This window comes from Lissotriton vulgaris, chromosome 1_1 (assembly GCF_964263255.1).
Source record: "Lissotriton vulgaris chromosome 1_1, aLisVul1.2, whole genome shotgun sequence".
NCBI classification, from domain to species: domain Eukaryota; kingdom Metazoa; phylum Chordata; class Amphibia; order Caudata; family Salamandridae; genus Lissotriton; species Lissotriton vulgaris.
In genome coordinates, this window is record NC_141685.1 from 583603646 (window position 1) to 583631055 (window position 27410).

The window sequence follows — 27410 nt, forward strand, 5'->3', positions numbered from 1 at the left end:
GTGTAAAAAAATATGTTCCCACTGCAGGAATTGCAAGAGTAGGGAAAGTGTTGGATAGCAGAGAGGTAAATACTACTATTCGCACTCCAGTGAGTGCGAAAGTAGGGAAAGTATTGGATAGCTGGAAAAGGGTTGGACAGCGGAGGGGAAAAATTACTATTCCCTCTACAAAGAATGCAACAGTTCGGAAAGTGTTGGATAGCAGAGGAGTAAACATTACTATTCCCACTCCAAACAGTGCAACAGTAGTTAAAGTGTTGGATAGCTTAAGTGACAGCAACAGTAGGGAAATTATTGGATAGCGCAGGGGAAAAAATTACTATGACCACGCCAAATAGTGCAACAGTAGGGAAAGTGATGGATAGCGAAGAGACAAAAATAACTATTTATACTCAAACAGTAAAACTAAAATAAAAAACATCACAAATTATGAAAAATAATAAAAAGAAATAAACAATATTTAGAAATGAAAAATTAAACACATTAAATATAAAAAAATAAAAATATTATTATATTAATTTGGTATAGAAAACCTACAAATAATGTGTAATATTAAAATACATTTATGTAATGAATGTATTTTAACCTCATAGCTGTGTCGAACGTTCAGCACCTAGTGCTGAACGTTCGAATAATGAGCGCTGGCCCGTCGGCCAACGGTCGTGCGCAGCACTGGAAAAGTAGTGCTCGCGACGACCGTTGGCCGACGGCAGCGCTTAAGGGGTTAAACTAAAAAATATTACATACAAATGATTTAATTAATACATAAATGTAGTGTATTTCCTACCCTATAACACCATACCAATAACAAAATACCTTAACATTTTTAATGACATTTTCTCCAAAATTGACATAATATTAATCAATTAAAAAAAATATTTAAAAAAACAAACATTTATTGACTATACACACTTTAACACTATGATATCCACAACACACACCTAAATTAAACTGTAAAATAATAAAACACAATGAAATGTATTTATAAATTAAAAACAATTACTATTAACAACTAATTAAAAAGGGGCTGATTACGATGGTGGAAGGGCGCCACTGCCAGCCGTGCGGTGGTGGGCCTTACGACATCGTCCCGTGATTTCCCCCAGCCAAATTAGGATGGTGGGGGAATTCGACCACGGATGTGGCAGGCGCAAAGACCGCCTGCCATGGATCTGCCATGGGCAATCAGTCCGATTGCCTGGCAGAGCAGTCAGCATCCGAAAAATTGTGGCAGTGCCTAGCAGAAACCGTCCAACAAATTACAATGCTGCATACCTGCAAGCCGGTGTATGGTGGTGGAATCACCATTCACAGGCTGGCAGGTATTGTATTTAGGGTCCTATTGTGGGGCCTTCTTGGGTTAGGGGGGTGGGAGTATGCACTAGGGGTACCCATGGTACCCTTCCTACATGTCCCCGAACTAAGTGGTGGGCACCGTCAGCATAGATGCTCCTTTTCTACTGTTCCTGTTGTCATAGTCACAATGGTAAGTGACCTCCTTGACACTGTAAAGTAATCATTGGCGTGTCTGCACAATTCTTTGATAATTCTGCTGTGAACTGTAAACTGTAACTGACCAATCCTCCTGGGTCCTTTGGGAAGCTGGCGGTCATAAGCTTGCCCCCAGCTGGTGCTTGTTGCCAATATTAAATTCTTTGTGCCCAAATGAGTCCATGACTTTTCTGGTAACTTCTCAAGTGGTTTTCTTATAAGTACAAGACACCAACCCGTTAAGGCAGCTGGGTCTAACTGACAATATTCAAACCACTGCTTGGTGGTGGCATACAGATCGTTGTGTTGTCATTAATGACCCAGACATGGTTCTAGTTATCCAGCTACACATGATCTAGTACAATTCTAACACAAAATACTGAAAAACTCCAAGCCACAACAGTCTTGTGCCACAAAACTTTGAGAACATGCATCCTTGATAGAGAAGAGAACGAGAACACAAATAGGGGCATCTCCACCAAACAAGGGTACTTCCTCTTAATTTGATGAAAAAGGGCTTCTTTGTTTGGTGGAGATGTCCTCATTTTCTTGTGCATCAAGTACGCATCACCAAAATCGTGGCCCTTTTGGTAAGCTGTCCATGAACGTGGGAAAAGTTTGAAAGACCATTGCTTACTTCAAAGGAACTCAGGACAGGGCCAAATGGGTGGAGCATGCATATGATTTTGAAAATTTGCATACTCGGGGCAATTGAAAGGGAGAACCATAGACTCTGCTCTCACCAGGAGACAAAAAGAAACCAGTGCTTAATTTGTAAAATAATAAGTGCTGGGGATCTCCTAATAAGGCCACTGCAGCTTGCACCACAAATTTCCACTGAAATGCTGCTAATGATAGTAACAACACAACTACTAACCATCACACTCCTACAACTGTGTCGCAGGCTGGTTTATCTGTTTTATTTATTTATTATTCTTTCGGTGCATACACACCTGCTTCAATGCGCTGGCAGCTCATAATGATGTGCTGTCCACCATACATAGTTTCTGAAAGCTGTACAACATCCTAACCATGAATCATCATGGTTATATGAGCAAAGAGGCAAGTCTAGGCGTTCTGGAAGGTTCTTTTGTTGAGAAACTATGAGGCAGTCAAGAAGTAGTTACTACTAAATTAATGTGACCTTTAGTTCCCGCTGCTAATTTATTTGATGAATATTGTTCTCTCCGATAAGACCCATTGAATCAAAAGTAATCAACAATTTTTGAGGCACCTTTTGAATATGAATTGCATCCTTTGTACAAGTGTACTGTACAGCATTGGCCGGTGGTGGTTACTAGGCCAGGCAGGCAGTGCATCATCATCATCAAATCTTGTGGAGCTGGAGCTACCGCCACGGTGCTGACCGTCATGGTGCGACACACCCCAAAAAATCAGCATTAGTTTGGCAATGGGGATGGCATATTGGCATGTCTACACGCACCTACTACTACTTAGTACTTGTTTACTGTCCGTTACTGCCTGCCTTTATTTACTGATGAATAGGCCTGGGCCTGGTGCTGCTACTGCCTGCCTCAACCACGTTGCTGGGGCATGACAATCTTTAGAAAATCTGCACATGCTGCAGCCCAGCCCCCATCCCAGCAGAACCAAAATCCAGCCCAATCAGTGTGCCGGCAACACTGAACTGAGGGCCGCCATCACCATAGCATATACACAGTACTGCATATGAATCTAATCTTGGCTCAGACTCAGTCTCACAGCTAGATGAAAAAGATAATCGTACCAAGATCCCCCTCCGCTTATCGCTAAGAATTATAAGACCTGGTTGTTGAGGGGCAAGCAGGACCGTGTCTTGCAGCTGCTCACCTGTCCCCGCCTCCCAACTTTCCTCTTGCAGGTAGATATGGTTGCAAAAGAGTGCTGCCAAACAGGATTTCATGCTTGCAGGACTGTGATACAGTTTTTGAGAGACTTCAGCCTTGGGTGTAACAAAAGGGTGAGGGGGAAATGTATATCTGTGAAATACAGAACTTAGGGGCTAGAGCCGCTGACTTTGAAGCTAAGGAACCAGTTTTGAGTCTCGGTGGCAGGCTCAAATATTCTGTGATTCTGGGCAAATTACTTAATTTTCCTGTGCCTAATAATACATGTTTCCATCTGCAATGCAACTGGTGCAAATCTAAAGCATTCTGATACCTTCAGGTTGAGTTAGCGCTACATTAAAATTCAAAAACAAACAAATACTGCAGGGGGCTCAATATTTTACTTTACGCCACAGGTCAGCCTTCAGTAGTTCACCCGGTACAGCCTCTCTTAAACACTTACTGGTGTTACTGTACTTGAAAACACTGGAGCCAAATAGTGAATCCCTCTGAGTGAAAATCTGCAACACATATTTTAAGAGTTACTTTCAACTGGCAGGCAGTCCGATGAGTAAATTTTGGGCCATTCTCCACTCTAACACAAAGAAGATACTTAGTTTTAATAAAATTCTGTATGGCTAGAAAAGCAAGTGGAATTCAGTGCAGTTCCTCCGTTACGGGAGCATTGTTTCTTTGGAAACGCCTGTCTCCAGCCAACTGAAAAACCAAGACGGAATGACGTTAGCTACTCGGCTGGCACCTGCAATAGCTGGCTTCAGGCCGCTTCACCAGTCAGCTGTGTGTTATCTACTCACAAAGCAGCTGCAACACTTCAATGGGACTCACCCGGGAGATGAGAAGAACACTCACTGACTCAACGCCGACTGTGAGTCCAGTAGTGAGGTATATATACCAATAATACTTGAACAAGACTAATGGTTTTGACCGTGCACAGCCTAAAAGATGAACCACTCTAGAGTGTGTCTCGTGCTCCAAAGAATATCTGCCCGCTCAAGAGAGAACAATAACAACGAAGTTGCACCAACACATGTGTATTGGTGTCTCCTTGGGCACAGATGTAGGTGCTGTGTATTACAGCTTGTTTACACCTTGGAATAAACCAATGAAAGTTCATTTTGCTTGTTTTCAACCGTAAGTGATTTTATTCATCATTTACTTCATCCAGGTAAGTAAGCAATGTGATTTATGTCACTCCTGGGTTTCCATATTGTATTTATTCCCAATGCATTTCGGCCGCTGCCTTCATCTGGGGAATATCTAGTGGAAAACATATAATGCACATCACTAAACGAAAATGTTACTGAACATTATCCACCACCTCGTAAACAATGCCATATCGATGGTTTATTAGTATTCTAGGTTATTATAATGGGGGTGTTCGCGAAACTAAAAGTAAAACAGTGCATAGTGATAACAAATATATCTAAAAGCTAATAGACGCATGAAGGTGTTAAAATAAAATGAAACAGTTGCGGCTAACTGTGTGGAGGGTAATGGTGTAGACGAACGTATCCAGTTTACCCACGAAATTCAACATAAGTCCATTAACTTTCTCGATGTAACCATTCAAAAATCAGCAACAGGATTCACCACAACCTTGTTCACCAAATAAACAGATCGTAACAACATGTTGGCTTACCAAAGTTTTCACCCTCAGGCGCTGAAACAGCATTTACCGTATTCTCAACTTTGCCGTATTCTCAACTTTTGCGAGTTAAAAGAATCGTCTCTGACCCCGAGGAATACACTAACCAATCAACTAAAATGATACAACGTTTTCGAGAAAGAGGATACCCGGAAGTTGTGTTAAATAAAGCAGTTGAACGTGCTAACACCAAAGATCGAAAATCATAACTAACTACCACAAACACACAGAAAAAAACCAGAATTAAATGCGTTAGTAAGTTTTCCACGGGCAGTATTCAATTCAAGAAAATTATAAAAAAACATTGGTCGCTACTACAGACTGAACCAGATTTTCACAACATTTTTAGTGATACCCCAGTGTTCGCTTTCAGCAGGGCAAAAAATATTGGTGAAATCATCAAACAACCAACATTAAAGGGCATTGACAAAAAATATAAAGGTACAGTCCCATGCTGGAAATGTATTAATTGCAACAATATCCTGCAAGGCAATAGCATCACTCCCCCTATGAAAGGACATAGGATACCTCTACAGGTTAATGCTACCTGTGACACTAGCAACATTGTGTATATATTGAAATGTCCGTGTGGAATGGGTTATATCGGTCAAACAGAACGGAAACTGAAAATAAGACCTAATGAGCACAAAAGTAATATCAGAAGTAAAGCTGCCAAATCAGTTGTTGCTGCTCATTTTATTGAAGCTAATCATCAAGTGAGCCAGATGAAAGCATGTATTCTGGAAATCATAGAGAGATCAGAAGAGAAAGACAATAAGAAATCTCAACTGAAACGTGAACATTTTTGGATTTACTATCTCCAAACTCTGAAACCCAATGGCATGAACGAACGGATCGAATTTTCATTTTATCTATAAATGTATTCATGATATTTAATGTTGTATATATTTTCAGTCATGAGTGACGCTGGTTCTACTACGTACCATCTAGTATACAAGCCACACCTTTTGAGGCTTTGTACTTATTGTTTTTCAAAACCCTTGCAGTATCTATAGTTGTTATTTTCTGTTTATTTTTATTGTTTCAATGTCATTAACAACTTTATTAGTCTTGTTGTAAACACGCACTTGATCCGTCATGTGTATACCTTTAATTTACCGCGCGCCATATTGTGCACTTCACCACTCCCCCTTACGTCACATAACACACGTCTCAATCCGGGCTGGTGAAGGGACGTAAGAGAATGGCGTTTGAATCGCTTCCTCATTGAATCATTGCAGCTCTAGTGTTAATCGGTAAGCGCTTATCTCGTTGTTCTTTTAACAGGTACTACTCGCACAGTCCTTTACTAATATTTAGGATCCTCAACCATACCCTTAGTTGATTTAGAACATCACGAAAAAAACGCGATGCTTAATTATGTCAGTCTCGACTAACCACCATTGAGTTACTCGTTGCAGCATGCACTTCCAACACGTGTATATACCCTCCACACAGTTAACCGCAACCGTTTCATTTCATTTTAATATCTTCACGCGTCTATTAGCTTTTAGATATGTTTGTTATCACCATGCACTGTTTTACTTTTAGTTTCGCGAACACGCCCATTATAATCACCTAGAATACTAATAAACCACCGATATGGCATTGTTTACGAGGTGGTGGATAATGTTCAGTAACATATTAGTTTAGTGATGTACATTATGTTATCCACTAGATATTCCCCAGATGACGGCAGCAGCCGAAATGCATTGGGAATAAATACAATATGGGAACTCAGGAGTGATATAAATCATATTGCTTACTTAACTGGATGAAGTAAATGATGAATAAAATCACTCACGGTTGAAAAAAAGCAAAAGGAACTTTGATTAGTTTATTCCAAGGTTAAAACGAGCTGTAATACACAGCACCTACATCTGTGCCCAAGGAGACACCAATACACATGTGTTGGTGCAACTTCGTTGTAAATATACCAATCTCATCAAGGCAATATGTGACGTGCAGCAGATTAGTGTAGACCCGGCCCTGATAATTAAGTGCCGGTGCTAAGCACCGGAAAGCACCGGCACAAATTAAGCACTGAAAGAAACTACTCGTCACAGTCACTATAGATCAGCTTGTGCTCCAACAATGCATTCCCCTCCATTTAGGATTTCAGCTCGTTTTTCAACTTGGAACATGAGAGGAAACACTCTTGCTTTGCCTTCGGTAAGCCCAATAAGTTAGGATCATTTGTGCTTTACAGAAGTGGAGCTTGAACTTGGGCACCTGCTTTGTTTATACTTGAAAGTGAGTAAGTGCTACCTCATTGGGTAAATATCTAGTGCATATTCAATTACAGAAGGAGAAAGAGACTGCGTGGTCCCCTCCCCACTGGGCCGAATTCGGCCATGGGGACCCCATACCCCGGGGCCCAAACACTTGATGCTGGAAGCCCTGGAGCCTATATCTATGCACTTACCTGATACTATATGGATTTCATCCAGGTCATGCCGCATTAGTGTGATCAAGGTCACGGCTGCGACCAAAATGCCCTACAGTGACTTAGCAACTACAATAAACATGGTTAAGCAGCATTTGTGGACTGTGTTCAATTCGGCGTTTTAATATAAAAAATACCCTTGGCACCCAAATACCCTCGTCCATGCTAAACCTTAAAAATAAATAGCCTTGCCACTCAAATACTCTTACCATTTCCTAAACTAAAAAAAAACCCCAGCCACCCAAATACCCTTACCCACCATAAACCTTAAAAATACATTTGCCACCCAAGAGCCCTCCCTTACTCTAACCCTAAAAATACACTTGCCACCCTTATACCCTCACCCATCCTAAACCCTAAAAATGCCTTGACCCCCAACACTATTATCCACACCAAACACTAAAAATACCCTTGCCAACCCAAATACCCTTACCCATCCTAAACTCTGAAAATACCCTTGCTATCCAAATACCCCTAGCCACACTACACCCTAAAAATACCCTGGCCACCCACATACCCCTACCCAACCTATACCCTAAACGTCCCCTTGCTACTCAAATACCCTCACCCACCCTAAGCCCTTAAAATATACTTGCCCCCTAAATACTCTTACCCATCCTAAACCCTGAAGATACCCTTGCCATCCAAATAACCTTGATCAATCTATACCCTAAAAATAGCCTTGACACCCAAATACCCTTACCTACCCTAAACCCTAAAATTACCCTCACCAGCCAAATGCCTTTACCCACTCTAAACCATAAAAACCTGATTTTCACCCAAATACCCCTAGGCACCCTAATCCCTAAAAATACTCTTGCCATCAAAATACCCCCACTTGCCCTAAAACCTAAAAATAAACTAGCCACCCAATACTGTCACCCACCCATAAACCCCAAAGCGCCCTTACCTACATATGAGCATTATATATTTACTTGGGAAATACTTACATTTTTGTTGTAAAGGCAAGTGTGGTAAAGGCATATCCATGGTAAAATTTTGCATGGTAGGATGCGTGGTAAAGGTATTGCGTGGTAGTGACTGCTTTGTAAAGGCTATGTTCCTTCTTCATCACACCAGACAACCTATTCTTCCATATCTCATGTAACAATCGGAAGGTGTCCTTAATCATTACATAGTACTACAGTGAAGGTGGCACATTCTTCCTTGTTAATGTCTCTTTCTCATCTAACTCCGTAGTCCTACCTTTTTGCCCTGTGGATCAGTAATCACTTCCACTTTGTTGAACAGCAATCAGTTTTTCAATGTTGAAAAGAGAAGGATTTGTATCCACAACTAACAGAATAGGGTCATTTTAAGGTCATCAATTTTGTGTTCCTCTATTTAGAGAGAGCTAACTTTATCCTTATATAGCTTTGTTTTCTCCATTATACAATTGTCCTGATGAAACTCTCTCTCTCTCTCTCTCTCTCTCTCTCTCTCTGTTGTTCCTTTTCTCTGTCTCAGCCTCAGCCTCAGACAAAGTGGCCATCTCTACTTAAATCTCAATCTCTTCTACCTGGAGGACTATGACTTCCACAGATAAGATGGATTTGAATAACTAGGGCAAGGTAGCTTTTCTTAGATCCCGGAATCAGCAGGAGTTTGCTGCTTAGTAAAGGTCTTCCCTTCCTGCTTGGCTTAATGCATTGCAAAGTTCTCTAGTAGTGCCAGTTTGAGATGCTCCATTTTGAGAAGCCAATGCTGGCATTGTTTTTTAAAGATCTCATTTAATTGTCATGGCCTTATGCATAACTTTATCGATTTTCACAATCAAGTTGATATACACTTTAGAACCTGTACCATATTCAGCAGGGCATTGTGGAATTGTCAGGATCTCACGTTGGCAGCCCAGGGAACGAACAAGCAGGCTTAGCTATTCCTTGTTTCTTTGTGCTGGAAATGATATGTATGGGTACTGGCAGCTCTGGCGGGGCAGAGCATGGATGCTGAGTATAACTGGGAGGGATTTACAAAAGGTCAGAGGCAGAGTAAAGGAGTGCTTTGACTTCCAGTGCAGGATTAGAAGGCTTCTGAGAGAGAATCACTTTGCCTATCAATGTCAGTGTGTTTGTTGGCTAAACGGTCGCAGTTGGTTGCGCTCGATTCATGTACTCGCATTGTTTTGTGCTCCCAATGATACATTTTGAGGGGTTCATTCTTGTAGTTCTTAGGTTATGTGACTGCAATTGTGGTGTTTGTCTTCATTCACTACCTACCTAAAGGTGTGATCTGCTGCTCCCATTATTTCTTGATGACCAGACTCCTCATGATTGTACTTCTCAAGGAAGTAGTCGGTCAGTGGGCACAATAGTGTGCTTCTCTCAATGTCTATTATTGCTATAGTCACACATGTGGTTGTAACTCATTAAGTCCTTCTTATAGTGACCCTTTACTACTGATAACGTTATATTTTTCTTCTACAGTTGTGGCTGAAGGGACACTTTGGGGCATATTTACAAGGGCTTATCATTCCTGTGGCGATAAACCCTTTGACATTTTTACAAGGTGACGTTAAAGTGGCTTAACACTGCCTTGTAAATAAGGCCCCCTTTCACACTACACTTAGGGGCCAATTACTATGTGGCTGGTTATGGTTTCGACCTATGGTCTGTACCTTTACCAGCCGCATCGTAATGGGCCATCCGGTTTCATTTCCGACCACCTCATTACAATTGGGGTGCTCGGAAAGGAAACCGGCTAGTCATTTCAGCTGGCATGTAATCTCAGGTGCGGGCATTTCTGCCCTTACGATTACCATGCCAGTTTCAAACATTGTTTCCATGCCTGCCAGAGCATCTTTGGAGGCCCCCATCAAGGCCCCCTTGGGTGCACGGCCTCAAGTTGGAGACCGAGGGTGCACCTACGGTGCCCCTCTGCTAATGCCTGCACCGTGCCAAGGGGTGCAGGGATGACCACACCTTCTATTTCACTATGGGAGCATGCATTCTGGGCGGTTTACGGCGGAATGCATGCTCCCATAGGAAAATGTAGGAATGCGATGAACAGTGTCCGGTCGCATTCTAATGAGGCGGTTGGAACTGCCCGCTGAGTGCCGGTCAGTCCAATGACCGAGTCGGTCTCCGGCGGAAGGAATTTTGCCCGACACCTAAATCAGGCCTTTAGCGTGAAAGGAGCAGACCATGGATGTTGCAGTTGTCATTCTGCCGTAACACCCATTGATTTTGACGCTGCTCCCTATTTACAAGGGTGGTATAAATATGGGGCAGTGCTAAAATTATGACCCCAAAAAAACAGGTCTTAATATTGTGAAACTAGAAGTTATTAATTTCTCCTCGTGTTTACTGTTTCTATGTGTGCTGCATTGGCAGCACACCATGAAGTACAAATCGCCATGAATGATTGTTGATGTGCTGGAAGGTGTCCCTTCCTGCACATAAACAATCATTAAAAAAATAAAAATGTGCAACTTCTATGTGTGCTGCACAATGCAGCCCCCAAAGAAGTTGCAAATCAACATTAGTGATTGTTTATGTGCATGAAGGGACACCTTCCTGCACATAAACAATCGTTCCCTCAACGCAGGCACCCTTGCACTATTGTGCAGGGGTGCCTATGTTGGTGCCAGGCAGCTTTATTTAGTGCCAGCGCTAAGAAAAACGCAGGGGTATGCCGTGTCATTGTAAATATGTTGCATCCCTGTGTTTTAGAAATGGCGCAGCATTATCAATTTTAACCTTACACTGCACTCCGCCATTCTATTGTAAATATGCTCCTTTGTTTCTGTGGTAATCCTGGTTCTCTCCTCTGTATAAAGAACTTGCATTAGATTGCCCTGAATCTGTATTCTGCTGCATTTTTCCTTCTTCCTACCAAATTTGACGCACTTCTACTGGTGACTTTTTCATTGATTGTTGCTTGCTACAATCAACAGACCACTATGTGAGTTTACAAACAGAGTAACTGTATTTTAACGCACCTATCCCTGAAGCAAATGAGCCAGCTTTTAAAAATGAAATGTTTCTTTTAGTGAAAAGTTTGCTTTAGAGTTGTCAGAAGTGTCATGGACCCCTGCCCACGCCCACATTTTTTTGAATTTATAATCTCAAAGGGAGAGGGAGGTCAAGATGACTCCTTCCCTTTTGTGAATGGCTTACTGCCCCAACTTGGTAGTCTGTAATTTTGTAATGTTTTGTGACCAGATTTTAGTTGCAAAACATTGATACATCACATGCTGAATTGCTGTTTGGAAGGAACACCTACAACATGGCCTTCAAATTTGGAATAGAGTAGCAAAACCGGTTTTAGGGGTCTGTAAGAATGTACTACCTTAATATATTGTAAAAAACATTTTTACATTTACAAACAGGGATTCAGGCTGTTTACAAGCGTAAAGACCTTCAATGCATCTTGCCCATAGTCCTCCCAAGCATTCTTGGCACTTCTGGTCTTGGTTGAGTGATCAAGGCCTAGCTCAAATGAGATGATGTCAAGGTTAAGTCTGAATATAGTGCAACACAAGTATTACAGCTGAACCAAAGCTGAGATGACTTTACAAAGATAGTTTTTTTTATAGAAGAAGAAAACTTGAATAATGCCTTAGATGTGTAAATATACGCACACACAGAAATAGTAACTAAACAGAGTGAATGAAAGTTTGTATAGGCTTTTAGTATTTGTGTTTCAAATTATCTCATACAACAGCACACATCAAGAAACAGAAGTACACACTACCACAATGTTGGCTTTCATACTGTGGGGCTCATTTACAAGCTCTGTGTGCTGCCAGAACATCACTTTTAGTCACGTTTCGGTGGCGCACGGGGCATAGCCATATCTACATGGCCATATAAAGCCACCCGGGGTGAATTTTCATGGTCTTGTAGATAGGAAGTAAGGCAATGCAAGTTGCTGTGTTGCCTCCCAGTGGGGAGGTGTGCCATGGGATTTAGAGGAGGTGTTTTCAAGTAACACCCATGGCACTTGACACATTCCCAGATTTATAACTAATTGTAAACCTGGAAATGGGTTAAAAGCCTTCGAGGAGCAATAACAATATTTCTTCTTGTTTTTAACTCTTTCTAGGTGTGCTGCATTCAGCAACTGACATAAAAAGAGGAAATTGCCTTGATTCATTGTTTTCGGGCAGGAAGGTCTCCATCCAGTAGAAAAACAATTATCCCTTCAAGTTCAAGTTCAAGTTCTGACATTTATAAAGCGCACTACTCACCCAGAGGGTCTCAAGGCGCTAGGCGGAAGGGGTTCTTTATGTGTCGAAAAGCCAGGTTTTAAGTTCTTTTCTGAAGGAGATGTGGTTCTGAGTAAGGCGGAGGTGAGTGGGGAGTGAGTTCCATGTCTTGGCAGCCAGGTAGGAGAAGGATCTGCCACCCATGGTGGATTTCCGGATGCGCAGGACTGCGGCGAGGGCATGATTGGACGATCTAAGTTGCCGGGTGGGTTTGTAGAAGGACAGTCGAGTGTTGAGGTATTCGGGTCCTAGATTGTAGAGGGCTTTGTGTGCGTGGGTGAGAAGGCGGAAAGTAATTCTTTTGTTAACGGGAAGCCAGTGGAGGTCTTTTAGATGTCTGGTGATGTGATCTTGGCGCGGGATGTCTAATATGAGTCTCGCTGACGCGTTTTGGATGCGCTGGAGTTTTTTCTGTAATTTTGCTGTGATTCCGGCGTAAAGTGTGTTACCATAATCCAGTCGACTCGTGACCAGTGCGTGGGTGACAGTCTTTCTTGTCTTGAGGGGGATCCAGCGGAAGATCTTTTTGAGAATGCGAAGTACGTTGAAGCAGGAGGACGAGACGGCGTTGACTTGTCTGGACATCGAGAGAGAGGAGTCTAGGATGAAGCCAAGGTTACGTGCATGGTCTGTGGGTGTGGGTGCTGCGCCCAGCGCGGAAGGCCACCAGGAGTCGTCGCAAGCGGAGGGGGAAGAACCTAGGATGAGTACCTCCGTTTTGTCTGAGTTGAGTTTTAGGCGGCTATGTTTCATCCATTCGGCTACTTCTTTCATGCCTTCGTGAAGATTGGTTTTGGCGGTGTTGGGGTCTTTGGTGAGGGAGAGGATTAACTGGGTGTCATCGGTGTAAGAGATGATGTTGAGGTTGTGTTGACGCGCGATGGTGGCGAGAAGGACTCATGTAGACGTTGAAGAGGGTGGGACTGAGTGAGGATCCTTGAGGTACACCGCAGATGACTTCAGTGGCCTCTGAGTAGAATGGGGGAAGTCGGACTCTTTGAGTTCTCCCAGCGAGGAATGAGATGATCCAGTCCAAGGCTTTTCCTTGTATGCCGATGTTGCTGAGTCGATGTATAAGGGTGCTGTGGCAGACTGTGTCGAAAGCGGCGGATAGGTCGAGTAGGATGAGGGCCACTGTTTCTCCGTTGTCCAGGAGTGCTCGGATGTCGTTGGTCGCTGCAATGAGGGCGGTTTCGGTGCTGTGTTTGGCTCGAAATCCAGATTGAGATGGATCAAGGGAGTTGTTGGATTCAAGGAAGGCGGCGAGCTGGCTGTTGACGGCTTTCTCGATGACTTTGGCCGGGAATGGGAGGAGGGATATGGGTCGGTAGTTTTTAAGTTCGGAGGGGTCTGCTGTGGGTTTCTTCAGAAGGGCGCTGAGTTCGGCGTGTTTCCAGCTTTCTGGAAATGTGGCAGAGTTGAACGAGCAGTTGATGACATCACGGAGATGGGGGGCGATGATGGAGTCAGCTTTGTTGAAGATGTGGTGGGGGCAAGGGTCAGTGGGCAAGCCAGAGTGGATTGAGTTCATGAGGCGAATGGTGTCTTCAGTGGTAATTGGGTTCCAGGCGCTGAGGTTGTTAGTTGGCGGAGTAGGATCAGAGGGGGGTGGGGAGGGTTGATCGCTGGGAGAATTCTCGAAGCTGTTGTGGATGTCAGCAATTTTGTTGTAGAAGAAGGAGGATAATGCGTTGCAGAGGTCTTGGGAGGGAGTGATGTCATTAGATGCTGCGGTGGGGTTGGTGAATTCTTTGACGATGTTGAAGAGTTCCTTGCTGTTATGAGTGTTGTTGTCGAGACGATACTTGAATGCTGAATTCTTAGCGGATCGAATCAGTTGGTGGTGTTTGCGGGTGGCTGACTTGAGGGAGGCCATGTTGTCTGAGGTTGGGTTTTTTCTCCATATCTTCTCCAGAGTGCCGCATAGTTTCTTTGATTTTTTAAGGTCATCATTGAACCAGGGAGCCTTTTTGCTGGTTGAATTGATCTGGTGCTTTTTCAGGGGTGCTAATTCGTCAGCACTTTGGGTGATCCATTGCTTGAGTTTGGTGGCCGCTTGGTTTGGGTCCAATGGGAGGGTGGGAGGGTTTTGGTTGAGTGATGTGAGGAGTTGGTCGGAGGTGATTTTGTTCCAGTTTCTCCGAGGAATAGGTTGAGGGCGATTGTGGGTTAGGGAGGTTTCGTAGCTGAAGTGAACGCAGCTGTGGTCCGTCCAGTGGAGAACTGTGGTGCGATCGAAGGAGATGTGCTTGCTGGATGTGAAGATAGGGTCGAGCGTGTGTCCGGCTACATGGGTGGGGGTGTCCACAAGTTGTTTGAGTCCGAGATTGGCCAGGTTGTCCAGAAGGGTGGTGGTGTTGCTGTCAAGTTAGTTTTCAAGGTGGTAGTTGAGGTCTCCTAGAAGAATGTAGTTCTCGGAGGCAAGGGCGTGTGGGCTGATGAAGTCCGTGATGTCGTCGCTGAATTGGGTGCGGGTACCTGGAGGCCTGTAGATGAGGGTGCCTCTCAGTGTGCACCTGGGGTCGGTGTGGATCTGAAAGTGGAGATGTTCGGCGGTTGCAAGATTGTCGTCGGAGCTGGTTGTGTTTTTGATGGTGTTCCTGTGGATGATGGTGATGCCTCCTCCTCTTTGATTGGTTCGGTCTTTGCGGATAATCTTGTAAGTGTCCGGTATGGCTATGGCAATGTCTGGAGCTGATGATGTGTTCATCCATGTTTCAGTAAGGAAGGCGATGTCAGGTGACGCAGAGTCGATTTGGTCCCAGAGTTCTGTTGCGTGTCTGTGGACCGAGCGGGTGTTGAGCAGGATGCACTTTAGGCGGTTTGAGTCGGAGTTGTGTTTGGAGGACGTGGAATTGGTGAGGGTCCTGAAGCAGTTAAACTTGCAGGAGAGGCAGGCGAAAGGGCCGTGAGTATGTCCTGGAGTGGCTTCGCAGCAAAGTGGTGTACGTCCGGGATTGAGGGCGAGGAGAGTAGCGGCAGCATATGTGATTCTAGAGGTTTGGGAGCGGCGGGGGCCAGGGGGACAGGCGCTGGACGCGGTCCAGGCGCGGCCGGGCGCATACGGGCTTACCTTTGGCGCACCTTCGGCGCGCATGGGGCGCGTACGCTGCGCATGAACGCTGCGCGCAAATGCATCTGTCATAAATGGACAGTGGAGGGGGGAGGGGCGAGGGAGGGACAGCTGGGAGGCCGAGGGCGGGGTGTAGGTCCGAGCAAGGAGGCACCACAACAAACGTGAAAATGGCTGCCAGCAAAATAACCAAATTGGATTGGGCAGTACTACGCTATGCAAACATGCATTCACAAACAGTTAAATAAATAAATAAATCAAGGCACAATGCGGACTCGCTGACTGCGCGCTTCAGATATGTCACTTTCTAGAATCCGGCAGCAAAAGACACCAACAAGCGTGTTCGAGTGAAATTAATTCAATTAACTCGATTCTGCAGCGCGGCTCATTAATAGCAGCCTAGTTTAAAAGTGCGAGCAATGCGAGGAGGAAGCAAGCAATAAATGCAGCACAGTTTGAAAGTACGAGCAATGCGAGGCAGAAATCCCAATGAATGCCAAGCGCTACGATACCAAAGCAATAAATGCAGCACAGTTTGAAAGTACGAGCAATGCGAGGCAGAAATCACAATGAATGCCAAGCGCTACGATATCAAAGCAATAAATGGAGCACAGTTTGAAAGTACGAGCAATACGAGGCAGAATCACAATGAATGCCAAGCGCTACGATACCACTGCAGACGGGGTGGAGAGCTGCATGGGGGAGCGGCTTTGCACCATGGTCCAAGTGTGCCTGCATTGGCACATGTCAGCCAATTGAGCGCCAGTGCAGGGAAAGAAGACAGAAATGCACCATATCTGATAGGTACGGTGCATTTCTACCCTTTTCTTTTGTCGTAGAGGCCCTGTGTTTTTTAAAAAATTTGATTAGATTGTGTCCATTTATTTCTTGCTTCATGGTGCTAAATTGGAAGCAATTTCTTTATTAAAATCAGTAGATCTGCCCTGTAGGCTAGCATAAATGCACTACTCTTGTCATGTATTCTATTACTTGTTGCCTTGTCTCAACTTGTACATTAGATTATAGCCCAGTCCTAGTTAATTATCTCATTCACCTGTTGCATTCTGTGTTTCTTCTTAAATATGTCTGATCAGTTAATGTTCCTCTACTTTCTTATAGCCTAGCATTTACGTTGATGGCATTCCTAATGTGTCTACACGGTTCTGTTCGACTATTTTCTCAGGTGACTTTTCATTTCAGCATGCGCTGCACATGGTTTGTGTTATATATCTTAACTTCCTATTGAAGCCACAGTAATAAACTGTATGTGCACTCTTTTCTTTAAGTCTTCTGTTTATCTTCAAAACATTGGCGTACCGAAACTTGAGGGGCCCTCATACAGAATACATGGAGGGGCCCCCACACCCCGGACCCAGTCAGGAGCTCTCAGGCCAGTGGCCTGCCACCTGTGCACTTTGCCAGAGGGGTCTCTCTGGAACCAGGGGCCTACCCTCACTGCAGGGGGCTGCGGGGCTAATGCACACCACTGCTTCAAAATTGTCAGCGCTTCGTCGATCTCTGGTCTTGCATGTAAGCTTGTCACTCCATTGAAGCATTCCTGTCCTGTGACACAATCATATTTTGTGTACACCCAGCTCCTTATTTGTGAATTGCTAATAACTAACAGTGTTTCTATTTTATTTTGCATTGAAACATGATACAATGGGGCACATGTATCATCACCATCATTTGCGATTCCCAAATAGCGATTTTTTTAGAAATCGCTATTTGAGAATTGCAATTTGGGATGTATGTATAAAATCACAATTTTTTTAGCGATTTCTTAAAATTCCTTAATTCCGATTAGCAAATTGCTCATCGCAATTAAGGGATAATTTCCCATTCATTTCTACGGGCAAGGAGGCCCATTGGAAGGAATGGGAAGTTATTCTCAATTTGCGAATCACAATTTGCTAATCGCAAATTGAGAATAATTTCAAGGGTGCAAGGGTGTCTTAAGGACACCCTGCTGCACCCCTGAAATTTACATGTGTGCGCATATGGCCAAAACATGCCATAAAGGCATGTATGAACGCCACATGGCACCTTTACAAATTGCAAAAAGTCCATTTGTAAAAGAATTCGCAAATTAACACCAACTACAAGTTGGTGGTAATTTGCGATTTCTTAAGGGCAAATCGCTAAATTGAAATGCTTGATGCATAGCATTTAAAGAATCGCAATTTGCGATTCCTTAAATGCTTACGCAAAATTAAGGAATCTCAAATTTTGAGATTCCTTAATTTTGCTATGCATTTTGCTTCATACATTCCAAATTGCGAATTTTTAGTCGCAAACACTGCTTTTTTGCGAATCGCAGCGTTTGCGACTAAAAATGACCTTGATACATCTGCCACAATATCTTTTTGACATATTGAACGCATTTCCTGAGTGATAATTTAAGAGTTCAATACACTGTTTTTTCTAACGTGGTGTCCTTAGAAGTACAACAAAGTGTAAGTAACCTGGACCTTACAAGCACTTGAAATATTACATTTTAACACTGAGCTACCTCAACTGCGTCTAATGATTTAAAAGAAAAAAAGGCAGAGCTAGTTCAAGCCTAAACCCTGAGGTCATTGCCTGGGTCGGTCCTAGGACTTTTTGGGCCCTGAGCAGAAAGGAAATGTGTGAGGTCCTCCTAATTTGCATACAGATTGCAATCACAAAAAATGACATCATAGGAAGTGCAGTGGCAGCTGCCTCGGAAGGGGGGTGGTGGGGTGAAAAAATAAGTAAAATAAACTTACCTTCCCCACTGCCGCCGCATGTCTATCCTCTGTCCTTTTCTCTCAGCATTTGAAGCACTCAGGCTCCCGGACTCGCCCAGCCAATCACGACTCTGCTTCAGCAGCTTCGTGATTGGACAGAGCGGCCTGCTTGGCCGCTCAGGCAGTGCCTGAGAGCAAGGGCATGTTCTCCACCGAGCTGTGCGACACAGCCAGGTGGAGAACATGCTAAGTACTCATGACTGTCTGGCTGGCTCAAGGGGGCTGGCCAAACAGTCATTCACACTTAGGGAGTGCAAACCAATCCTCACTCTGCTCTGGGGAGCTCAGCCCCACCCGACCTACCTAGGAGAATCGCATAAAAAGATAAAATGATAATAATGTCTTGTTAATATCATTTTATTTTAATTTTTTGCACCGGCTTCCCACTTGGACAAATTGTGTGCTCTTGCGCAATCACTTTTCAGAACTTATTGCTGTGCTCCATTTTTGACAAGATTTGGAGTATTTTGATTCGATTTAAAAACGGATTAAAAGTGTAGGATTACAACATGGACTAAGGGCTTGATTACGAATGCAGCGGTCCATTGGGACGCCGTAGTCATGGTGGCGGTCCACCCGCTGTATTATGTCTTTGGAGGTTGGACTGCCAGAGGGCAGCTGCAAATGCAGGGGATCCATGATTTGCGCAGCGTTCAGAGGCTGCAATATGCTGGCGGTGCACCACTAAGCATATTAAGACTTGCCTCACCACCATCCTTTACATGGTGGTGAGACGGCGAGGAAGAGGGTGGTGGTGAGACAACAGAGGGGGGCGTAACAGGGCCCCTTGTGGCTCTATGCATGGGGGTTCATGCAGGGGGGGACCCCCAGTTCCTGCACAGTAAGGAATGCATAACATGGTGCATTCCTTTTCGTGCCGGAATCTATTGCAGTGCTCCTACAGCGGCGCCTTTCTAAGCCTCTCTTATGAGCCTTTATTAAGGCACCACAGTGGGGCTGCTACAGCACATTCGCCTACCAAGGATTACAGTTGTAATATGGCCGGCGGTGTGAGGGCTGCTCTGGCAGTCCTACCGCAGAGCGCTGGTGTGGCGCTCCAAGGTAATACCGCTAAAGTCTTAATCAGGCCCATAATATTACCTGGAAGAGTAGTGCCTAGTCACATGGTATATTCACTTAAATGCAATACAGTGGTAAATGTATAGCCAGTGCCACTGAAACTATCCAATTTTGTGGCCATGGTAGTTTTCCCATAATCATGGATTTACAGCATTTGGCACTTAATCCAACATCTACAGATTTTAACCCAAAAAATGTTAATTGCTCAACCGGTTCAAAAGTTACTAAAACCCAGCAACACGTGTTGCCATGCAATTAAAGGCCCATTTCATAGGTTCACTGGTTACCTATTTGTTGCTTCTTACTATATTTGGGTGTTAAAATGATACTAATGAGGGGCAGCCTATGTTACCAAGTGTAAAAATGACAAAATAATGAAGTAATACTATGACAAAATGGACTGCATTACACTGCATAATTAGTTTTTACCGCATAATCTAGTGAACTCTGCCACACAATTTGCCTGTCCTCTTCTGCATAGTTAAAGTGGCCCTGTGAATAGCCTTTGTACCAAGCAGACCTGTGTTACACTTTTGGCTCTACTAATTTCATCAACTGTTTGTTCCTGGGAAAATGATAATCTCCCTGTGCCTCGTTTAGTGATTTACACTTGTGACAGCCCTTCAAAATAACCTTACAGGGCACACTCTTAGTACAGGTCCTGAGTATAGGTTTCATTAATTCATTTAAGGTTGTTTGTATCCTAGTAGCTGAAGGCGGCTCTACTGAAGCTGCTTGGTGCCTGACTCCTCGTGTTTTGCACTGCATCCCTGCATCCCTGTCTGCAGCCCACAAGCATCTCTTTCACAGCTCATCAAGGGCTGAAAGAGAGTGGGTGTTCTGCAGTGCCTGTGTGTGAGCAGTGTGGATCCTCAATTACAGGCCATGATTAGTTTGGGGGAGGCCCTCTGTTCCACAAGCATCGCAGTTATAGTATAGAGCTGCGAGGCCCAGGGATGAGGCTCTCCTTCCCAGTGCCTGGCAGTCATGGAACAGTGCGGCAAGACCCAGGGTAGTGGGCCCCTTCACTTATTATTTCCAGACCTACCTACAAATGATTGTGAGTCCTTGGGTCTCACAGTGCTACATCACAGGTGTGAGGCCCAAGACAAGGGACCTTAGGTGCGGGCCCCATGTTGACCGGCTGGGCGGGGGTGGGAGTGGCGGACAGTCGCCCTCGCTGCCCATGCCTACCTCCGGCCCAAGTCATTGCGCATAATTCATTTACTCTTCCTCAGGTAAATATTCAGATGTAGGGTGAACAAAATGTATAAACTATATAGTGAATTAAAGGTAATTGAATGGCATATTTAAAGGTAAACATGATCGAGGAGTGGTACAACACTGATACTTTCTAGTTAATTGTTGTACATTGCTTAACTTTCCTTAGCTTTCCTTCCCTGTCAGCCTTCTAGATTGTCTGTAGATTCTCCCTGTGATGCTCCTGCATGTTCTATATTGTGGCAGTTTGAGCTTGGCCAGATGGGCTACAGTCCTGTTTACTTCTGTGCTGTAATAAATATCTTACCTTCCAACTATCTGCGTGTCAGATCATCAATTCAACTTACATCATTAATCAAGTATTTACTAGAGTTCTCACTAACAAATATGAACAGTACAAAGCAAGGAAGGGGTAGTAGCAACTTCACAGTCTTGCTGTGTAATCTGGGAATTTCAAGTGATGTGCCTGATGAACAGGTCATCAACCATGCACCGTTGTTCTATCCGCCTTTGTAATGGATCCTAAGTAGGACCAAACAGCTAAAGGGCCACTGACTTATGTGATGATGATAGCTGTTTTTACCAATCAGACCCAGAAAATCATGCATATGACTTGCATGCTGTCTCAGCATCGGGATCCCCCACGGCAAATGACTCAATTGATAACTTTAGTTAGTAATTATCCATAATTTAATGGAAACCCTGCTAACTTTTATTTCTGTAGTAAAGAATAAACAATAAATATAAAATAAAGCTAAAATATGTATTGTTTTATCTGAAACATATTACATATGTCCTTTCAAGAATGTATCAATTTCTCTGTTTAAAATTCATAAACTGCTATGTTCTTGAGTCAGTTATATTTTCTCTTTCAGCCAGCAAAATATGACCTAGATCAAACGGAATCTTCAGAAGTAAAAAAAATCTAATATTTTGACACTTACCGAAGACATACTTCCGGAAGTATCGAGGACTAAGCAGACCACCCGGTCCCTGCTCTGCAGAAGTGAAAATGTCGGAGCAGGTGGGGAGGCGGTTTCATTCATAGGTAGAGTACTTTTGAAATCATCGGAGCGCATGATGACGTCCCATGTGCTCTGAGAGTCGCACATTCTGTTATGCAGGTTTGGCGCTTCGGTGTTATGGGTACTGGAGTCACAGAATTCAACGGCCTAAAGGACATTGACAAACGAAATATATCAGTTACGACAGTTTAACGTTGTACTACAAATATCAGTGTTTGTAGCTTGTCAAGAAATAATGGCTGGGGGTTCAAGCTAGTCAAGACCCAAGATAGCAGATCTCAGGCACTCAAAACAAAAGTCATTTATATTCAACTTTTTGTTTGAAAACCAGAAAATACCCCGCCCTCCCTGGAACAGTTGAAATATTCATTGGCTCCAGATGTCTGGAAATATGTCGGGTGTGTTTTCTTCTCTTCCCCGTTTAACCTACTTTGGTGCTTTTGACCCCGAGTTGCTTCTAACATAAGCAAGAGTGAAAGCTCATGTAATGAACATGCATCTATTCGTATGTTTATGTCTTCAGAAATCCACAGTCTACAATGTACGAGGCAGTTTGTTTATGAGCTGCATATCTGGTCGGTTGTCTGTGTGAACATTTCAGGACCTTGTCAACAATCAGCGAGTGCTGGTAAAAGTGAACAGACAGTTGTGCATTTCATCTGGGAGGAAGAATGTGTGCACATTGAACGTTAGGCCAATCAATCAATCAATCAATCAATCAATCAATCAATCAATCAATCAATCAATCAAATTAACTTTATTCGGTTTCACAAAAGTAAACCATGAAAGTTACAGAGAAATCCAAAATACAATAAAACATAATTACATTGAATAGTTTAAAATATAAAATATATAAAAGAAACCCAAAGCTTCCCCTCCTAATTTAGTCAGAGACGATAAATAAATCTAAAAATAGAACTGACCACAACCACCTGCGTTTAACATTAATCAATAAGGGTAGACTTGTCCACCTTGGCCTCAAACATCCTTAAAAAGATCAACCATTTTACTTAAGAATTTAAACAGGCCCTGGTTCTTGCAGTGGATTTTAAATAGCCAACAATAAAATATATACAGTCCTCCTTCAACAATTGTAAATACAGGAGAGCAGGGCGAGCCTTGGTAAAATTCAACTTCTTTAGGATAGGAACTAAAAAATGCCTACGAGTAATCACAAAGAAGGTACAGAAGAGCACAAAGTTTAGCAAATCCTGTGGAGATTTACCATCGCAGCCAAAAGGTGCCAACAGTTGTCCTCTACTGCACTCTCTTGGCCTGGCAAGTAAGAGGTGGAAACGGTTCATGCAAAACCTAGTCAATAAAAACTGCTCGTACATAGATAAAGACCCCACAAGATATGGTTCAATAGATGGGGTCGTTTTGAGTGTTAAATAAAATTGGACACTAGGGGGCATATTACCAACAACTAGCGATAATTTTTGTCTCTAACTTGTTTAGAGACAAAAATTATCGCCGCACATCAGCAAGGTTTATCGCAAATGCGATAAAAAACGGCCGCAATGCATGAATATCGCTGAAAAGTCAGCGATATTCATGCATTATCGAGCAAATGCTCTTAGCCATGTTATCCACCTCCCATTGGATAACATGGCTAAGAACTGCTCAGGGCAGGTGTTAGCTTTTGGAGATATTCGCGCTTAGCGCGAATATCTCCAAAAGTTGGTAATAGGAGATAGCGATGTTAGGGACTGTTTCCAGTCGCTAACATCTTGGCACGCCCACTTTGCATGTCATTAGTGATAAATATCACTGACATGCAAAGCGGGGCCCAAGATGGTCGCTATCTCCTATTAGCTGTCACTAACTGGTGTTAGCGACAGCTTGGTAATAGGGAGATAATTTTATCTCCGCTTTCTTGGCTTTTAAAGCCAAAAAAGCGGAGATAAACCTCCTTGATAATATGCCCCTTGGTTTCTCTAATTCCCGCTCATCTCTTTCCAATTTTCTTAAGGTGAGAAAAGAAATCCTGATTGTCTCCACGTACCTCTTTACAATAGCTTTGGGGTTAGAGTATAAATCACCACGTCCTAACCCTTCCAGGCTGTTTTTAGTATATTTGAGCCAGGGAATTCGGGACCCATTATAAAGAGCCATACACTCTTTTAAAATCACATGGTTAAGAGATAATGCCTCATTCAGCCAACATTTCAGCAAAAACACAAGAGGGCGTAATGCCAAGATGTCACTTAGATAGGGGACCCCTAGTTCTTCATGCGCCGCCAGGTTAGACAAACCACGCGGAACACACAGCAGGCGCTTCAAAAAAGTATTCTCAGCCACCTGAAAAGAATCCGTTGAGATATGTTCCCAAATTTCACTACCATAACTGGCTATAGCCACAGTTTTTTCTCGGTAAATTTTTAGAATGGCTGCAATTGGTCTCTTCCCTAGTTTGGAGGCGAAAATAAATATGGCCGTATTTGCCTGGGCCAAATCCCCCTTTTTCCTAATTACTTGAGGCCCCCATTTTAACTGGTCATCCAAAAGGACCCCAAGGTAGGAAAATACGTTAGTCCGAGGGATTATAGCAGGGTCAACTCTAAATTGAAAACTTTTTTTTGGACGAAACCCTACCTGCACTACATAAGATTTCCATTATTAACAGGTCCCTGTCCAACATAAAGTTGGAAAAAGCATCTAACAAGAGTTGCAGGCCTCTAGCAGTCCGTGATAAAAGGTCTGCTTCATCTGCATATAAGAGGATGGAAAGACCACGACGTCCTCTATACGGATAATCTACCCCCATGGCTCTTAACACTCTATCAAGATCATTGATGTAGAGAATAAACAAAAATGGGGCCAGACAACATCTTTGCCATACTCCCCTCTGATGCTAAAATCCTGTGAAACCCAGAGATCCTGGGAGAATCTAACATTGGCCTTAGTCTTCCTATGCAAGTCCTCTAAAAAGTTAACAATATTAATCTCTCCCACCATAGCCCTCATGGACTGCTACAGTTTCTCCCTATTCACACAATCAAATGAGGAGGACAGATCCATGAAAGCTAAGTAGACAGTGCCTCGGCGCACCACAGTATATTTCCTTAAAACCATCATTAAATTGAGTGATTGGGTCACAGTAGACTTCCCAGGTTGAAATCCAAACTGGACATCGGACAAGATCTTATGATCCTCAGCCCAACTGGAGAGTCTTTCTAAAAGTACAAGACGCACCACCTGAATCATTGAATCAAGGAGAGAGATTGGCCTATAGCAATAAGTGCTATTCCGATCACCCTTCTTGAAGACAGGGACTATAGTGGAAGTTGCCCAGGACTCTGGGCAACCACTCGAGCAGCTGCGTTGAACACAGCCAAAAGGACCGGAGCCCAAAAGAGTGGGTCAGACTTAAAAAGATCGGGAGAAATACCATCTGGTCCTGGAGCTTTATTGGCGGTTATCCCTACAATACCGACCTCAACCTCACCCTATTCAAAAACCATTATAGGTTCGTCCATATAATGGCCTTCCAGGTAGGTTTGCCCGGATGGGCTTTCAAACATTGTTTTAAAATCGAGCACCCATTTCGCCTCTGTGATGTGCGAGTCTTAAGCCCCCCTACGTCATGCTCAAAGAGTGGTCTATCAAAGATGTGCCAAAACCTGGAGCTATTCTTAGGAGTACTCGACACAACTAACTCCCTCCAAGCCTCCTCCTTCAAATCTCCCTTCCGTTTGGCTAATATTATTTTATACACTTTGCTGCACTACGGGACCGGTAATTGATTTCTTGGTTTAGCTATCAAGGCTTCCTTCAGTTTTCTCGATGCCTGAAAGCAAGAAGAAGCAAACCATCTAGGAGTTGAAGTGGTAACCCTACGAGCCGGTGCACAGTTCTCCAATTTTAATGGAGATAAGATTATAAGCACTGATGACCTCCCCCTGGGGGATACCCTGTTAGGTGCACAGTGCAAGCTCAGGAGCACAAGATTCTTTAACTGCATAAGAGAACACATCTGATGAGATCTGTGACCATTTAAGTCGACGTTGTCCATCAGTTGGGCTCAGCTTTGCCTTAGATGCCACGCTACTGTTTCGTTATAAAAGCGGGCCACACAGTTGGACACAGATCGGGTTGTTGTCACTAAAAACACCTTCCACAATAGTGAAACCGCTGAATAAAACTTACAAGGAGGCTGTAATTAAAATATGATCAATAAAAGAACCACTACCTCTTCCTTTAAAAGTAGGAAAAATAACTATGCGAAGTGGGTTGGATAGTGACATCAGGGATATCAAGTCAAGTTCATTTGATAAGTCATTTAATAATTCCCCTGGGCAGAATGATCAAAGTGAATCCCCCTCATATGGGGACACCCTAACTCTGAAATACAAGTTATCCTTGGGTCTCCACAAGGATGGTTGTTAAAATCTCCCAACACCATTAGGTTATATAAATTGGAACCACAGGATTGCCTTATAAACGAACCCAGAGTTGTTATATAGCAGACACCTGATGGGCATGCTACAGAGTTATAAAAGTTAATAAGACTCAATCCCATAGCACCCCTTTTTAGTAACAGCGCCTGTATCCCTGGGCTTGCAGGTGGCACTACCTGAATCTGGCAGGCGGCTGCCAGTGATATATAAATAGCAAGGCCCCCCTCGTTCTTCCACCCAACGACGGGGCAGCTGGCACAAAAAAAGAATTGTAACCCTCCAGGAATAAATCACAGTCCACGGACATCGTTTCTTGTAGACAGATCACAGAAAATTGCTTCACAAACTGCAACCCCAGCAGATCTTGAATCTTATTGGCCAAACCCGCTACATTCCACAATAGAATATTATTAGCAGACAAGAGCGAGGCTTCCTTGACTACCACAAGAGAATACTGTTTATTAGTATCGAGCTCCCACACAGGTATGCTTGGGGCCCCCTCAGCTACCACTGGGGGATGCTGTATGATAGGATCAGGCTCAGTCCCAAACAGAATAGGGCTCCAGAGTCGCTCACACTCCTCCAGCCCTGCTAGGGATGAAAATCTATTACTTAGTGCAAAGTTAGGGGGGCGGTATACTGCCGACAAGGCAGCGATGTTGCATGCACTAGTGGTGTGGTCAGTTGCGCGAATGCTGGGGAGAATTGTCGAGACCACCCTTCTCGGCGTACTTCCGTACAGAAATTTCTAGGGATATCGCTGGGTTAATCAGATTTATAAAAGAAACCCAATGGCAGCACCTTTATAGCCGAACCAGCCTTTGAAAAGGCAGGGTATCTGTCCCTAGACAAAATCCTACCAGCAAGATGTGGGCCATCAAAATTAATAATAGCACAGTCACCAGTACCCAATTTATCCGAGCTACCAATTAGCAAACTCTGCAAACCATAATCATATTATTAGCCACCCGTGCACCCAAAACAGTATCAGTAGACAGCCTTTATTTTTTAACTGGCCATAAACCTCATTAATCCCACAGGGGAGGGGTGGGACATTCCCCAGAACAACTACATACGGGGTAGATTTGGGTGGTAAGTCAATAACCGGAAGTCTCTAAGAGTGGGCCACTTCACTGCCCAACCTCCGAGACCCTAAGCAAGTACTTTTACCCATACCATTAGCCCGTTCAGGGGTATCCCTT

General features: G+C 43.6%; 1 protein-coding gene across 1 annotated transcript in view; it reads right to left on the minus strand.

The window, feature by feature from the left end:
- LOC147747508 (calcium-activated chloride channel regulator 1-like) overlaps positions 1 to 27410 on the minus strand; it is an 820724-nt gene that overhangs the window by 535792 nt on the left and 257522 nt on the right. The window contains exon 6 of the mRNA XM_086953977.1: positions 21728 to 21955. Within this exon, the coding sequence (XP_086810103.1) occupies positions 21728 to 21955 (228 nt within the window). The remainder of the gene's footprint in view (positions 1 to 21727; positions 21956 to 27410) is intronic.